Genomic DNA, 18016 nt, shown 5'->3' with positions numbered 1-18016 from the left:
AATGCATTCACTTACTACATATATAAGTTAGAGAAACATAAAAGACAAACCTGAAACAGTCTCAAAAATTATTCTAGATATGTTATTCAAGTTCATCTACAAAGCAGCCATGAAAAAAGTGAAGATGTGAATATTTACAATTTGACCATCATACAGACATGCGCATCAGCCCCCTTACTAACAGAAACTAACCTTGAACATAATTTGTTCATTTCACAAATACAACTTTTTTAATTTTGTTTTATTTATTTTTGAGAGAGAGAAACAGCGTGAGCAGGGGAGGGTCAGAGAGAAAGGGAGACACAGAATCCGAAGACAGGCTTCAGGCTCTGAGCTGTCCGACATGGGGCTTGAACCCATGAATCGCGAAATCATGACCTGAGGCAAAGTCGGATGCCCAGCCCACTGAGGTACCCAAGCGCCCCACAAATATATCTTAAGCAGGTACTGTGTCCACAGGGTAGGGACTGAGGAAAATGAAGAGGTGTACAAAGTACAACACTAGTCAACAAGAAGAAACAAGCTACCAGCTCTGGCTTTAAGCTAAAGGCTTGTGCCATGGTGTGGAGGAGACAAAACTCACACAAAGTGGACTGGGATCAGACTATAGAAAATCCTGAATACCTGAGAGCTAAAACTTTATCCTGTTTTCGATGGAAAGCTATTGGAGTGACAGGATGAAAAGAATGTTTTGGGAAAATTAACCTGGCAACCAAAGGGGGGGAAACTGAAAGAAAGCAAATAGCAGGAAAGGTAAGAAGGAGATGAAGTTTTAAAAAAACAGGAACATTTGCTGGGGCACCTTAGTGGCTCAGTAGGTTGAGCAACTGACTTGGACTCAGGTCATGATCTCATGGCATGAGTTGGAGGCCCACATGGGGCTCACTGCTGTGGGTGCAGAGCCCCTGCTTGGGGTCCTCAGGCCCCCTCTCTCTGCTCCTCTCCTGCTCATACTCTCTCTCAAAAATAAAACAAACATTAAAAAAAATAGGAACATGAAACAAATCTGTGAGAGTTATTAATATTTCAGTTACCCGTTGGTGTTCAAAGGGGTTAGATGTATTTTGTTTGCTTGATCTAAGGTGAAACAGAAAAGGGAAAAAGGTAGTTTCTTCATTTTGCTGAATTTTGGATATTTATTACATTACAAAGAATGAAGTTTTACCAGAAAATTCTGAAGGGAGGAAAGGGTGAAGGGTGGGGGAAGGGGACTATCATTTTTTTTTTAATAGTTTACTGTCAAATTGGTTTCCTTATAACACCCAGTGCTCTTCCTCACAAGTGCCCTCCTCCATTACCACCACCTCCTCCTCCTCCTCCTCCCCCTCCAACCCTCAGTTGGAGCCGAAATCAGCCGCTTAACCAACTGAGCTACCTAGGCGCCCCCACAAACTATATTCTTAACTCAACTGACATATACATTTATTGCTTTCATCCATACAAGTTTCTCCTTAAAACAAAAATATTTTCACTGCCTATGTAATCTCTTTTCTAGAACAGCCTCCTCAAAACAATGTTACCTACCAATCTAATATTAAGGCAACACTTAGTTTTAAGATTAAAAATATGTGTAAGACAAATTCTCATTTCCACTTCATCTATATTAATGCTCAGCACTGCTCTTCCTAAAATGTCAGTTAAAAACACATGCATATCTAAACAAGGCACATAAACTTCCAATATTTGATTACTGTGATATAATTTCAAAAAATCAAACACACTTGAAATAAATGATATATGTTGTTTGATACTCTATTTCATACTTTATCAAAAGTTCTGATTGAAAAGCAATGTTTACTTACATTTTATAGAATATATCTCTGCCATCACTTAATAATCTTATCTGATAGGTTTAGAGAAATAGAAACAGAAGTATAGACAACGAACAAATCAAGAATTACTTATTTCACTCAAGATACTTCATCTAATCAAAATCCATTTGCAGTGCTGCCTACAGCACAGAAAAAAGTTCTGTCATATCAATGTATTTTGTTATTTAAAAAGTTTTGCCATCTTTTAGATCAGGCTGTTTGTTAAGACACTGTTTAAAATAGCAAAAAGTTGGAAATAATCTAATTGCTCAATGATAAAGTACTAGCTGAGTAAAATACAATGTTACCTTTCAAATGATCACACAGACCTATGTTTACTAACCTGGAAAGATAGCCATGAAAATCGCAGATAACAAATAAAAGTGTGATCTCTTTTTGTGATGAATATACATATGCATATGCTCACAGAGAGTCTAAACAGATAGATACTCAGCTGTTAACCCATGATTTTCTAAGTGCTGGTATTACAGGTGTTTCTTTTTCGGCTCACTGAGTATTCTCTGAAATTTTCAAAGTTAAATGACATTTGCAAGAATTAAAACATCTATGATTCCAACTAACAAACTCCAAAATCTTCCTTGCAAAAACACCAAGGAATATCCAAAAATACCCTGGCATAGAGCAAGAGCCAAAGTATTAGCAACAACATAACTAAAATTCTTTGTGAGCGCAGCACCCTAGAGGGCTCCAGGACCGACATGCCACCTTTACAACAGCCTATAGAGTACAGGGCTTGAAATCACAAGACCTAGGTTCAAACAAGCCCCTGCCACTGTTATTTGTATGACCTTGGGTTAGTCACTTACTCTTTCTGGTCTCAGTATATCCACGAAAGAGATTACCTGCCTTCCTACCTCACAGACTTGTTAGAAAGATCATATGAGATAATGTGATACACTATGAACTACAAAGTACTATATAAAAATAAGATATAATTCATTCAAACATTTTTTTAAAAGGGGGGGAGGTATAATGCCAGAGCAAATTACTTCAGAAAACAGTGCAATCAATTCTATAATGAACCAGGCAGGGGTCTTGTTTTTAAAGGCTACATCTCTTCATAAACAGCCAATTTTTCAGAAACTCAGATAACTTCTTCCCAGTTTCCACTACAACCATGAGCCATTTAATTTTCTTATCCCTATTTACCACCAAGAAAGAGTACAAATTACACTCAACTCAAAAAGCCTCAGCAAGAACCCTGGAGCAACATGTTGATGGAGTTCACCAGGAGAAACTCAAGGTTAATCAGCTGTGGACTCACCACTAACCACTATTACAATCCACAGTGGTTACAAGAGACTCTTTGAAGAGAAAGACAATACAATGACCCAGGAGAAAACTGTGGATGAAAAAGCACTATTTCAAAACAATTCTATGAAATACTTAAAAACTAAAGTGTTTTATAAATTGTTTTTAAATACTGTTCATAAAAATGGTGACAAGAGTCATCTAAATGTGGCACTTGACACAAAACCAAGTTAGGGAAATTCAAATCAAATCCATGAATAAATTGTCAGATTTATGTGCTTCTATCTGAAAGAAAAGCAGATAATTCACAGCACAAAGATCAAAAATAAGCAGCTATTTCTTGAAAATAAAGCGGCAGGCTTTGATAACAATTTACTGACATGCTTATAGATACTTTTAAAAACATAGTTTTAAAAATATGGCTTCAGGGCACCTGGGTGGCTCGATCTGTCCAACTCGAGAGTTTGGCTCAGGTCATGATCCCACGGCTGTGGGATAGAGCCCCACATCAGGCTCTGTGCTGAGCATGAGGCCTGCTTGGGATTCTCTCCCCACCACCACCACCCTCCCTTCTCCCCTGCTCAGTTCTCTAAAATAAGTAATAAAAGAATGGCTTCTCTTCCCACTGAATTCCATTATTTTACTCCACTAAAATGAACTTCTTCCTTCCCACTGTTACTCCTGTGAGTTAAAATGCCAGTGTAACTTGATTTGAGCTTTAGTGCAAAAAACTGCAATTAAAAAAAAGTACTCTAAGAAAAACTGCATGAAGCTGTCAGATTATTAACTTCCAAGATCATCTGGCCATCACACCCTCCTCCTTTTTAAATTCTTAAAGATTAATAAAATGCTCACTCTCTACATTCCTACAAATGTCATTTATGGGTATTCCTCTAATGAAAAATTAAACCTTTCATAAACATGCACAGAAAATTCTTTTTGATATGTATGACTCACAATCTAATTTTTATTGGCAGTACCTTCAAGTGCTGCAGCTTGCACTATTCCTACAGGAGATACAGATCTATCCGTCTTCCCATCTGATCCTTGTAGATTTGTTATAGATTTAAAAGGACTCACTAAAATGGGCCATGAGGAAAATAATCATGAATACAATCGACAGCAAAAGGAAATTGTGTTGTAAATTAAGGTAACAAAAAAGTCACTGTATTTACTCAAAACCTCATAGTTGGAAATCCATTGTCAAGTACTGCATTTTTACCCAAAACTTTGAAAAAATATCTGTTTTTTTTCTTAAATCTTATTCTGACTTTGCCTATCTTATTAGGAATAAATGCTATTTACATCCAAAACAAAAAACAAAAAGACATCAGAGAATATAATTTCCAAAAGGAGTATCTTCCAACGCATACTGCACAGAAAATTATATACACACATTCTCAAATAACTATGGTAGGCATTCCTAAGATCATCTACCTCCTTAAAAAAAAACCAGCAAACCTAACCACAATCAAGTACTGAAATTTTTAACACAGCTATCACCAGCTAACCAATTTATCACAGCTTCTCAAAGTATTGGGCACACACAATGACAAACCCGTATGTCAAAAGTTATTATAATTTGAAAAAACTGTCTTACAGGAACATAAGACCAGTTTTTCCTCTGGAAAAAAAAATTAATGTAGATTTTTGAAAGGGCAAAACGGAAGACCAATTTTAGAAAAATAATGTTTCCCCCCAGTGTTTAGCATTTATCTGACACAGACTCATTTTTGTGAAGAGAAACTTTACCTAACAAGACTCACACCAGGGATCTCATCTATCCCCAAAGGCACTTTCTTAAAATGAGAAAGAACAAAGGAGGAAATCTCCCAGCATGTGCTTTCCATACCAGTTTCTTTGGACAGCATCAAGTGTGACAATATACCCAGCACAAGCTTTTCAGCTTTATTCTGTGGTCCCTGTACGACAGAACTGATTAGCGACCATTCAAAAGGATTCCAAACAAAGTAAATATTAGAAGGTAAAGATCATAGGAACATAGTGACTACGTGTATCTTATTAAACTTGTGTACTTTTCGTCTCAAGAGTTAATGACCTCAAAATATTCAAATTCCTGAGGCTTTTTCATTTCAGTCAATAGTTTGAAACTAGGGGGAAAAAAAAAACGAAACCAACTCTTCCAAATCTGCTCTCCCTTCAATTAATGCGTAATTAGAAGTCAATTTAAAAAGAATGACACTCAAAGCCAGTGCCTTAATACACAAATTTTGGATTCTTAACAATTGCAAAATTCCTGGGGAAACCTATCTTTCGGCAAAGCTTTCCACAGAAAAACTCTCCAGAAACAAACCTGGCGTTTGGTTGTTCTAGAAGCTGTCGTTTCAGTGTAACACAGAAAGAAAAAAATCTCTAAATAATTTTTATTAATTATAGGAAGAGAACCCCCCCCCCAAAATTTACAAGTGAATATCCCCATCTCCACTGACAGAGATGTCAGTTCTCTGGGTCAAGATAAAACCAGCTGCTTGGTTCACACACAGGAAGCCACAGCGAGGGGAATATCGCGTTCAGAGCCTCGAAATAATACGCGTTAGTTAAAACTGCCTGCTACTAAACCAAAATTATTCAAGCGGAGCCCCATTTGTCACAATCCAATCATAAGGGTTCCGCCCCCCCTCCCCCAACAGCTTGTGTAGTGGTTCGTATATTTGCTTCGGTAAAGAAGCCATCATCAGGTAAAGAGGATTGGGGTGGGAGAAAAAGCGGGGAACAGGGGGCACCCTTTCATCCGATTTCGCGAGGCGTGAGTAATTGGTACAGTTGAGAGGAACGTTCTATTTATTGGGGGTTGAAGTCGGAAGAGGGGAGAATTGCGTTCAAATCAACATGGCCAGGAAGATGTCCCTACAAACAAAAGGCAACGGGGGGATATAAACACGAACCATTCACCTCCATCAGCTATAGCATCGCCATCATGGTGTGTGCAGAGACCCCCAAAGGCTCCTCTTACCCTCCACACCAGCCAGAGGAAGAGCAGGAAAAGAAGGGAGAGGTAGCTGCTTCCCACCACCCACCACTGCTTCCAAATACACACCCTTCGAGGGGGGGTTCTCCCCCCCACCCGTTGCCCAGAATCCGAGAGAAAGTAACGTCCCGCCCAGGCAGACTCCCCCGCTACCCCTCAGCCGAACCCCAACGCCGGGCCGGGGCTCGCTAAACTTTACCAGAGCTTCTCCCCACATCCCCGCCCCAATGCCCCAAGATCGCGCTGCCCACAAGTGGGGCACCCCGGGCGCCTCCTGACAGGCGTGCAGCCGGGGAGAGCCCAGTCCGGGGCGGGGGCGGCAGGGAGCCACTGAGGGGCGGGGCGGCCGGAGCCAAGTTCCCGGGGGTCTAAAGAGAGCTCCTGACAGCAGCCCGGGACTGCAAAGGAGGAAGAGGAAGCGGCGGCGGGGAGCTTTCCCAATCCCCCCTACACGGACACCCTGCCCCAGCCCCCGTTCCCCGTGGAGGGAGGGGGGGCGGGGAGGCTGGCTGGAAGATGAGGAAGCCGAGCCCAGGAGGCAGACGAGGCCCCCACCTCCCGACTCCCGATCTCTTCCCCCGCCACCCCCGCCAGAGGCGCCCACAACAATAACACGCCGGGGACGACCCGTCAGCGCCCCCGAGGCACCCGGGGCCCGCGGCCCGCCGCTGCCGGGCCCCCTCAGCTGGAGCCGGGCGCGCCGCTCCTCCCTACAACTCCAGGCCCAGGTGGAGTCAGGCCCGAGCGGCCCCCCAGGGTCAGACCCATCCCCTCCGGCACCAGCGGCGCCGTCTCCGCGGCCGAATATTAGAACTGAATTCGAGCTGCGCTTTACCTTTAGTTCCGCACTGTCCGCCATCTTGCGTCTGTCAGCGCAAGCGCACTGAACCTCGCCGGGGGCCGCCGCTAGACCCGCCCCTCTAGCCAGCCTGGCCCCGCCCCGACCCGTCCCCTCTTGCCCCTCCACCTCCCCGGCCCGCCCCCGGCCTCCGCCCCTCTCCGGGCCCTCGGAGCCCCGCCCCGGGCACGTAAAGCAGGGAGACGGGCACGCACCATTTAAATAATGGCGCCAAGCCGGGAGGTTTGACAGTTACTCCCCCCACGGCCTCCCCGCCCCCCATCCTCGCCTGACTAGCTCTTCCAGAGAAAGGCCGGAGCGAGTGGGCTGCCGGCCTGAGCCCCACCCCTCCGCGGCCAGCAGAACCTTGCTGCAAAGCTTCGATGACTACAATCCCAGAAACTATAATGACCCCCTCCCCTAACCCGCGAGTCCTTCTCAGCACCTGCTACCTGCGAGGCTACAATCCGTTACATTTGAGGATCACTTGAGGAAGCATTTCCAGATTTATTATCTCAGATCCTCCTCATGAAAGCGCGGTGAGGTGGGCAGAGAGGAGATTCCAATTCCCGTGGTATATATATATCTTTAGAAATGAAAGCTCAGAGAGGGAGACTGACTTGCCCAAACACTTGACGGGAGTGACCCAAAACAAAATTCTGAAGACGTTCGTTCATTAACTCTTCGTTTCAACAAGTAATTATTTAGTGATTATGTACCAGTCCTGCTTCTTTATATATATACATCTGAAAATTAAATACAACAAAGTCCCTGCCTTCCTGTAGTTCTCTAATAGAGGGACAAACAAGTGAACCAATAAAGATACAATTACAAATAGTGATGAGTACCAGAAAAGAACAAAGGGTTCAGTGAGAGCATAGCAACTGGAAGAAGATGTACTTAATACAGGGAGGGCTTTCTCCAATAAACTGACATTTAAGTAGATGTCATGAAAGAATTATTTCACACCTTTTCCTCCTATACCTCCTCCCCAATCCCCCCTTTTTCCTCACAATTTTGCTTCATACCTCATGGAAAAACTTAAAAGATGACAAACATGAACTCCAAACTATTCTTAACAGGCCAAGTTACATTTGGGTTACTATGAATGAAGTGTCCTGGTGCCTATGAAGGCCAGTCCCTCTACCAGTGACCTGGATTCCTTTCCCGCCCACATTCCTAAGAATTTTACTCCTACAATCACCTTGCCCTCCAACACCATTACTTTTCCCCCTGTTAGATTACTCCTATCAGCATATAAACACACTGAAATTCCTCCCATCTAAAAGAAACCTCCGTTGGCTCCAAAATCTCCTCCAAAACTGCCCCATTTCTCTCTCCTCATACATAAATTCTCAGAGAAGTTTTTCAAGATCTCTCTACCATGCCTGTTCCCACTTTCTCATGTCACATTCCCTCTCAGCCCCTCTGATCCAGCTTTGACTACCCTCAAGATCATTGATCAAGATTATTAACGACCTCTGTGTTTCCAAAACCAATTGTCAATTCTCTATTCTTATCTAAAATGACCTCTCAGCTAAATTGCAAACAGTTGACAAGACTCCTTTCTCTTGAAACACTTTTCCCCCTGAACTTCCTTTCAACATCTCACTGTCCCGATTTTCCAATCCCTTCACTGAGCCTCCTTTTCAAACTCTCCCGATTTCTCCTCTTTGGCTCAATCTTTAAATGTTGTAGTGCTCCAGGGCTCCGGCCTTACCTGTTATTTCCATTTAACACTCCCCAAGAGAACTCATCCAACTCTTTGACATTCAAATTTCTGTTCCGCCCAGGCCTCTCCACCCACATCCAGGTTCACAAATCCAACTGGCTACTTAATGTCTCTACTTCATGACTCCTAGTCATCTCTTTACCCCAATCCTGTTCCTTTCCCAGCATTCTCAGTGGGTGGCACCGTCATCCTCCCAGCTGTTCAAACCAAAAATCTGGAAATCATCCTTGTTTCCTCTCTTTCATTCATCTCTCACATCCAATCCATCAGTCACTCCAGCTGACTTTGCCTCTCTACCAAATCCCAAGCCTATCTATTTCACTGGCTGTCCACTACCATCACTCTATTCCAAGAAGCCATAATTTCACAAATGGATTGCTGGGAAGGCTCCTCAACTGACAGGACTACATTATGACTTTCGTGGCCCTATGCACTTTCGCCTTCTAGGGACTATGTATGGTATAACAAAAAATACCATTTGACTTTTTCCCTGGTTCCTGTCGCAGAGCTCCTAAACCTTAGAAATTGCCCCGAGAGATAGGATTGTCTTTTGTTATTCAAAATGAGCCCCTTTAGACAGCACCCAGAGTTTATACTAATCAGATGAGAGGGTGTGGCTCCTAGGGAGCTTCAGGATGGGAGGTGGTCTCTATAAAGACTCAACACGTGGTTAGAGGGAAGTTAGTAAATACCGTCAGTACTAGGAGGTGGGTGACCACAGAGGGCAGGGAATCTCTGCATCGCCTCCCTTCATGCATTGCATTAGGCATCTCTTCCATTTGGCTGTTCCTGAGTTGTTTCCTTTATAATAAACTGGTAAAATGTAAGTAAAGTGTTTTCATCAGTTTTCTGAGGTGATTCCAACCAATTATCAAACCTGACAGAAGAGGAATTCTAGGAATCCTCAAATTTAGTCAGACACAACTACAAGTGGCCCATAGGACTGGCAACCAGCATCTGAAGTAGGGGCAGGCTTGGGGGACTCAGCCCTAAATCTGTGGGGCCTGAGCTTACCCCTGGAGTTGATTCCCAAAACTGAGTTTTTGGATGCTTAGTTGGTGTTGGAGAAAAGATATCCCATATTTGGTTTCAGGAAGAACCTCAGAGGCCCTTTCTTCCATGAAAAATATATGTTAAAAATTACATTTAGGGGCGCCTGGGTGGCTCAGTCAGTCGAGTGTCCGACTTCAGCTCAGGTCATGATTTCGCAGTTCGTGGGTTCAAGCCCTGCATCAGGCTCCATGCTGTCAGCTCGGAGCCTAGAGCCTGCTTCGGATTCTGTGTCTCCCTCTCTCTCTGACCCTCCCCTGCTCACACTGTCTCTCTCTCTCTCAAAAATAAACACATTAAAAAAAATTTTTAATTACATTTAAAAAACTACATTTTATATTTGTATTAGTATAGTGCAATCCAAGCAGAGTATACTTATTTTTTCTTCTGTTAATAAATTTTAAAACATTTTTGTGGGTCCTAAAATTACTGTGGTCCCACCCAACACATAAGAATTAACTCAGAATTAATCATAGACCTAAATATGAGTTAGAACTATAAAACTCTTAAGAGTAAATCTCTACAACCTTGAGTGAGATACAGCTTTCTTAGATATGGATCACACATTATTGGTAGGAATGGTATAGCCATTTCAGAAAATAGTTTGGCAGTTCTTTGAAAACTGGAAAAGTTGGGGCGCCTGGGTGGCTCAGTTGGTTAAGCCTCCGACTTCGGCTCAGGTCAGATCTCACGTTTGTGGGTTTGAGCATGTTTGTGGGTTCGAGCCCCGCATCAGGCTCTGTGCTGACAGCTAGCTCAGAGCCTGTTTCCAGTTCTGTGTCTCCTTCTCTCTGTCCCTCCCCCTCTCATGCTCTGTCTCTCTCTGTATCAAAAATAAATAAAACATTTAAAAAAATTAAAAAAAAAAAAGAAATCTGGAAAGGTATTCACCATATAATTCAACAATTCTTGAGCATTATCCCAGAAAAACAAAGACTTCTTGGCATGCAGGAAGTTGCACAAGAATGTTCACAGCAGACTGATTGATTGATTTAAAGTTTACTTATTTATTTTGAGAGAGAGAGAGAGAGAGAGAGAGAGAGAGAGAGAGAGAGAGAAAACGTGCTCATAAGCAGCAAAGGAGCAGAGGCAAAAGACTGAGAATCCCAATCTCCCTGACAGCATGGAGCCCAACCTCACCAACCATGAGATCATAACCTGAGCTGAAATCAAGAGTCAGACACTTAGCTGTCCACTGAGCTACCTACCCAGCCCCCAATAGCAGCTTTATTTATAAGAGCCTCAAACTAGGAACTATCCAAATCTCCTTTAATGGGTAAATGGCTAAACCAACTGTGGTACCATAGAATATTACTCAGCAGTCTAAAAACAAATCCAAAAAAAACTATTGATATACACAACAAGTTGGATAAACCTCATTGAAATTATGCTGACTGGAAAAAAAAAAAAACTCATCCCAAAAGGATGCTTATTGCCTGATTCTATTTCTGTAACATGAATGAAATAACATAATTACAGAGATGGAGAATAGACTAGTGGTTGGCAGGAGTTAGGGATGGGGTGGGGGCAGGGAAAGGATGATTCTTACCAATCTCTATTTCTTGATTTTGATATTACACTCTAGTTTCATAAAATGTTAACTTCGTGGAGACTGGGGGATGCATGAGACTTCCCTGTACATTTCTTGCAATCTCCTGTGAATCTACAGTCACTTCAAAATAAAAGTACACATTTTTTCCAGATGTATATGAATATGTATATCTGAAAAGTATACATATGTGTATATAAATATTGAAGATACACTGTATGTTCAATGAAGATACAACTGAAGATATAGTGTATCTTCAATGTGGAGAGAAGGACACATCAAAGTGGCAGAGTATGGAAGCTCCAAACTCCCATACCCCCATGTGAACTTAAAAAAAATTAAAACCCAGCAACTTGGGGCACCTGGGTGGTTCAATCAGTTAAGCAACCAACTTTCTGCTCAGGGCACGATCTCCTAGTCCGTGAGTTCAAGCCCCATGTCAGGCTCTGTGCTGACAGTTCAGAGCCTGGAGCCTGCTTTGAATTCTGTGTCTCCCTTTTCTCTCTGCCCCCTCCCCTGCCTGCTCTCTGTCTCTCTCAAAAATAAGGAAACATTAAAAAATTTATTTTTAAAAAATCCGCAACTGTCAGACCCACTTTGTCAGAACTCTGGAAAACAGTCAAAGGTTTACAGTAACCAAGCAAATGATTAGTCAAAAAAAGAAAAGAAAAGAAAAGAAAAGAAAACTTTAAATTTTATGATACTTTGTCTTACATCTCCCTGACTTGGTAGCAGTCTCCATAACAGCCTATCTTCCTGGGAAGGAGCCTTGGTCCTTGGAAATCATTCGTCTGTTCCAATCTTCCGGGGGGCTACCTGAAAGACTAGCGAAAGACCTATCTCTGTTCTGCTTACCCCGGAACCCGCCACCGGAAAACAGCAGGTGGTGCTTGAAAGCACTATACTGTGAACAACCGGAAACTGCCTGGGGCCGAAGATTGCGGTGGGTTCCTGGACAGACCACCTAAAGCCTGAGAGTAGGAACTGGGGAGAGAAATTTACTGGGAAATTAGGTCCTTCAAATGAGAAAGTGCTCAAGAACACAGGGGCATTTAGAAAGCCACACCCATGTGCCTGAGACCAGATGCATCTCTGGAAAGACCTAACCAAGAAAGCCCTCAGATTCCACCATTGGGTGATGTATATGCTCAGTGGAACCAGAAAGGGAGATGGAGGAAGAATTTCAAAAGGTCTAGTTACGTGTTAAAGAAATAACCCCCACACAGAGCCAAACCACAAAGACTGGGAAAGGTGTTTTGTTTGTTTGTTTGTTTGTTTGTTTGCAGTAAAAACACTGGCTGAACACAAGCTGAGGCTTCAGCAATTGAGAACAGCAAATCCTGGGGAAGGGAAAGCATTTTTTTCCCCCAAGATACCACATTATAATATACAGATGCTCAGATTTTTTTTATGACAACAGAAAAATACAAAACATAATAAGAAACAGGAAAATACGGCCCAATCCAGTGGAAAAACAATTGACAAAAAATATTCTTGAGGAAGCTCAGACATTCGGACATTGGACTTACACAAGGACTTTAAAGCCACAGTCCTGATGGGCACCTAGGTGGCTCAGTTGGTTAAGTGTCATGATCTCATGGGTTCTTGTGAGTTTGAGCCATGCCTGGGGCTCTGTGCTGACAGCTCAGAGCCTGGAGCCTACTTTGGATTCTGTCTGTCTGTCTGTCTGTCTGTCTCTGTGTCTCTCTCTCTCTCTGCTTTCCCTGACTTGCACTCTGTCTCTTTCTCTCATATTTTTTTTAATTTAAAGCCACTGTGTTAAATACTCTCAGAAGGCTAAAGAAATAAACGTATGAACAAAATGAAAATATCAGTAAAGGAATAGATATTACTCAAAGGAATACAGTAGAACTTCTGAAGCTGAAAAGTACAATTACTAAAATGAAAAATTCACTAGAGGTGCTTAAGAACATATTTAAGAGGAAACAATAGAAACAATAGAGGCTAGAGAGCAGTGGGATGCCATATTTAAAGCGCTGAAAGAACGGGGAGCCTGGGTGGTTCAGTCAGCTGAATGTTCAACTTCAGCTCAGGTAGTGATCTTGTGGTTTGTGGGTTCCAACCCATTTGGCTCCAGCCTGCATTGGGCTCTGTGCAGATAAGCTCAGAGCCTGGAGCCTGCTTCAGATTCTCTGTCTCGCTCTCTGCCCTCCTCTGACCGTGCTCTGTCTCTCTCACTCTCAAAAATAAAATAAAAATTTTTTAAAAATGAAAAAATAAAGTGCTGAAAGAAAGAAATCCTGTCAAATAAGAATTCTGTATCCAGAAAATCTGTCCTTCAAAAATGAAGGAGAATATAAGACATTCCAAGATTAGTAAAAGCTAAGAGAGTTTATTACTAATAAACCTGCCGTAGAAGTAATGCTAAAGGAAATCTTTTAGGTTAAAAGGAAAGGACAGTGAACAGTAACTCAAAGCCATGTGAAAAAATAAAGAACAATGGTAAAGGTAACTACATAGGTAAATAAAAGTTGGTATAGTTGAACCTTTTATTTATTTACATTAAAAAAAATTTTTTTATGTTTTATTTTTGAGAGAGAGAGAGAGACAGCACAAGCAGGGGAGGGTCAGAGAGAGAGGGAGACACAGAATCCAAAGACTGACTCCAGGTTCATGAGCTAGCGGTCAGCACAGAGCCTGATGCAGGGCTCGAACCCATGGACCATGAGATTATGACCTGAGCCAAAGCTCAACCCACTGAGCCACCCAGGCGCCCCTATTTATGTATTTTTATTAAGTAAACTCTATGCCCAACGTGGGCTTGAACTCACAACTCTGAGATCAAGAGCCACATGCTCCATGGACCCTCCCAGCCAGGTGCTCCAGTATTATTGTCTTTTGGTTTGTAACTCTCCCTCTTTTTTTCTATAGGATTTAAAATATATATAAGTGCACAAAATAATAACTATAATACTATGTTAATGGGCACATAATGTATAAAGGTGCTATCTGTGACCATAAAAGGGGAGAAACAGAAATGTATGAAAGCAAAGTGCTTGGATATTATTGAAATTTAGTTGGTATTATCCAAAATCACTAAAATATGTACAGAAAAGTTAAGAACGAAATCAGAACACTGTAAAACAAAATCATCCAGATACCAAAAAAGGACAGTAATGGAGAAACAGGAATAAAAAATATATACATCTTAGGGTGTCTGCGTGACTCAGTTGGTTAAAGTTCAGACTTGATTTCGGCTCAAGTCACCATCTCAGGTCGTGAGTTCAAGCCCCACACTGGGCTCCATGCTGGGTGTGGAGCCTACTTAAAAACAAATAAATAAAATAAATAGGTAAGTGGCAGAAAGAAGTCCTTTCTTATCAGTAATTACTTCAAATGAAGACAGATTAAACTCTCTCGAGATATTGTCAGAACAAGTTAGAAATATGATCTGTTTCTATGCTACAAGAGACACCTTTTAAGATACAAAAACACAAATAGATTGAAAGTAAACAGAAGAGGAAAAAATATTCCATGCAAATAGTAACCGAAAGAAAGTGGTTATCTTATTATCAAAATAGATTTTTTTTTTAATCAAAAGAGATTTTAAATTGGGGCGCCTGGGTGGCTCAGTTGGTTGAGTGTCCGGCTTCAGCTCAGGTCATGATCTCGCGGTTTCCTGGGTTCGAGCCCCGCCTCAGGCTCTGTGCTGACAGCTCAGAGCCTGGAGCCTGTCTTCACATTCTGTGTCTCCCTCTCTCTCCGCCCCTCCCCGGCTCGCGCTGCCTCTCTCCATGTCTCAAAAATAAATTTAAAAAACATTAAAAAATAGATTTTAAATTAAAAATGGGTATAAGAGACATAGAAGGACATTATATATTGATAAAAGTTTTTTTAAAATTCATACTGACAATCTGTCTTTTAATTGGAGAGTCTAATCCATTTACCTTTATATTGACAAAGATTCAATACATAAAGAAGATATAACACATCTAAACATATATGTACACACTGACAGAGCCCCAAAATATATGAAGCAAGTGCACATGAAACATTCTCCAGGACAGACTATAGGTTAGGTCACAAAACAAGTCTTAATAAACTCAAAAATATTGAAATCATACAAAATATCTTTTCCAACCACAATGAAATGAAACTAGAAATTAATAATGAAAGGAAACTGGAAAAGGCACAAATAAATGGATAGTAAACAATACAATTGTAAATAACCAATGGATCAAAGAGAAAACCACAAGAGAAATAAAAAAATACATTGTGACAAATGTAAACAAAACGCAGCTTCTAAGGTGCAATGAGAGTAGTGCTCAGAGGGAAGTTATAGCTGTAAAGCCCTACATTTAAAAAAGGAGAGGGACACCTGAATGTCTCAGTAGGTTAAGTGTCTGACTTCGGCATAGGCCATGAACTCTTGGTTCTTAAGTTCGAGTCCTGCATTGGGCTCTGGCTGACAGCCTGGATCCTGCTTTGGATTTCGTCTCTCCTTCTTTCTCTTCTTCTCCTCTGCTTACACTGTCTCTCTCTTTCTCTCAAAAATAAATAAACATTAAAAATATTTTTTAGAAAAGGAGAAAGATCTCAAATCCCTAATATAATTGTATACCTTAAAAAACTAGAAAAAGAAGACCAAGCTAAACCCAAAGATAGCTGAAAGAAGGAAATAAAAGATTAGAGTGAAGGTAAATTAAATAGAGAGTAGAAAAGAATAGAGAAAATCAACAAAACTCAAACTTGACTCTTTCAGAAGATCAACACACGTGACCAATAATCTTTAGCTAAATTCACTAAGGGAAAAAGGAGAAGAGATTCAGATCAGAAATCAAAGAATAGGCATTAATAGCAACTTCATGGAAATTAAAAGAATTGCAAGAGAATACTATAACAAATGTACTCCAACAAATTGGATAGCCTAGATGAAATGGACAAATTCATAGAAATACACAATCTATCAAAATGACTCATGGAAAAATAGAAAATCTGAATAGACTTGTAACAAGTAAGAAGACTGAATATATCATTAAAAAAAAAAAAATCCTCCCAGCAAAGAAATCCCAGGACCAGATGGCTTCACTGGTGATTTCTACCAAACATTTAAAGAAGAATTAACACCAATCCTTCTTAAACTCTTCCTCCAAAATAAGGAGAACATACTACTTTCTAACTTATTCTATAAGACTAGCATTAGCCTGATACTGAAATCAGACAAAGACATTACAAGGAAAGAAAACTATAGACTAATATCACTTGCAAATCCTTTGGTTAAATTTACACCCAGGAATTTTATTCTTTTTGATAGTCTTATAAATGAAGTTATTTTCTTAATTTTCTTTTCAAAGTATTCATTGCTAGTATATAGAAATACAACTGATTTTTGTGTGTTGGTTTTGTATTTGACAGCTTTGCTGAATTTAACTTCTAAGTGGCAACTTTTGTTTTATATCATTTACCACAATTTTGTTTAATTTTTTAAGTTTATTTATTTGAGAGAGACAGAGAGAGTGCACAAATGGGGGAGAGGCAAAGAGCAAGGGAGGCAGAGGATTAGAAGCAGGCTCTGCGCTGACAGCAGAGAGTCCAATGCAGGGTTTGAACTCACGAACTGCGAGATCATGACCTGACCTGAGGTCAGACACTTAACCAACTAAGTCACCCAGGTGCCCCATCACAATTTTTAAAATAGTGCAACAAATTTGGAGATAAATTTATAGCCATATATATGCCTACATTAGAAAAAAAATTTTAAGTTGAAAATCAATTATGTAAGTTTCCATCTCAGAAAGATATTAGGAGAACAGCAAATCAAATTCAAACTAGCAGTGAGGAAATAATAAAAATGACAGCAGAAATAAAATTTATAAATTACAAAAGGTCAACAAAGCTGAAAGTTGGCTATTTAACTTTTTAAAAATTCTTTTAATGTTTATTTTTGAGAGAGAGAGACAGAGAGACAGAGCGTGAGAGGCAGAGAGAAAGGGAGATACAGTATCCAAAGCAGGCTCCAGGCCCTGAGCTATGAGCACAGAGCCCCACATGGGTCTCAAACCCACAAACTACAAGATCATGACCTGAACCAGAGTTGGATGCTTAACTTACTGAGCCACCCAGGCACCCCAGCTATTTAACATTTTCAATAAAATTGGTTACCCTTAATAAGACTGATCAGGAAGAAAAAAAGAGAGGGGCACCTAGGTGTCTCAGTCAGTTAAGTGTCCGACTCTTGATTTCACCTCAGGTCGTGATCTCACAGTTCATGGGTTCAAGCCCCACATGGGGCTCTGTGCTGACAGCTCAGAGCCTGCTTGGAATTCTCTGTGTCCCTCTCTCTCTGCCCCTCCTCTGCTCATGCTTGCTCTCTCTCTCTCTCTCTCAATAATAAATAAACAAGAAAAGAAAGAAATTATCCTTACCACAAATGAACAAAGGATCACTACAGATCCTGAAGATACTAAAAAAGATTATAAGAGAATATTATGAACAACCTGCTGCAATACAGCTGATGATTTAAATAAACAAATTCTATAAAACATATAACTCACCAAAACTGACTCAAGAAGAAATAGAAAATAAGAATAGTCCTACATCTGTCAAAGAAATTGAATCGGTTCTTTAAAACCTTCTTGCAAAGAAAACTCAAGACACAGATGATTTCACCAGGGAATTTTCCAAACAACTAAGGAAGAAACAATAATCAATCCTACACAAAATCTTCCCAAGAATTGTAAAAAAATAGACTCAACTCTTTGAGTCCAGGACCTTGAAAACAAAACTTGACGAGGATACTGTGAGAAAGAAAAGT

General features: G+C 40.8%; 1 protein-coding gene across 7 annotated transcripts in view; it reads right to left on the bottom strand.

Annotated features, from left to right (window-relative positions):
* The window catches only part of PIAS1 (protein inhibitor of activated STAT 1), a 123050-nt gene extending 116088 nt beyond the window's left edge, over positions 1-6962 (bottom strand). For all 7 annotated transcript variants that reach the window (XM_029950267.1, XM_029950269.1, XM_029950268.1 and 4 more), the window contains exon 1: positions 6908-6962. In XM_029950267.1, the coding sequence (XP_029806127.1) occupies positions 6908-6931 (24 nt within the window). In that variant the 5' untranslated portion in view covers positions 6932-6962. The remainder of the gene's footprint in view (positions 1-6907) is intronic.
* Positions 6963-18016: the final 11054 nt, after the last annotated feature.

This window comes from Suricata suricatta, chromosome 9 (genome assembly GCF_006229205.1).
Source record: "Suricata suricatta isolate VVHF042 chromosome 9, meerkat_22Aug2017_6uvM2_HiC, whole genome shotgun sequence".
NCBI classification, from domain to species: domain Eukaryota; kingdom Metazoa; phylum Chordata; class Mammalia; order Carnivora; family Herpestidae; genus Suricata; species Suricata suricatta.
The sequence above is the reverse complement of the archived record's forward strand: the minus strand, read 5'-3'. Positions and strand labels throughout refer to the sequence as shown.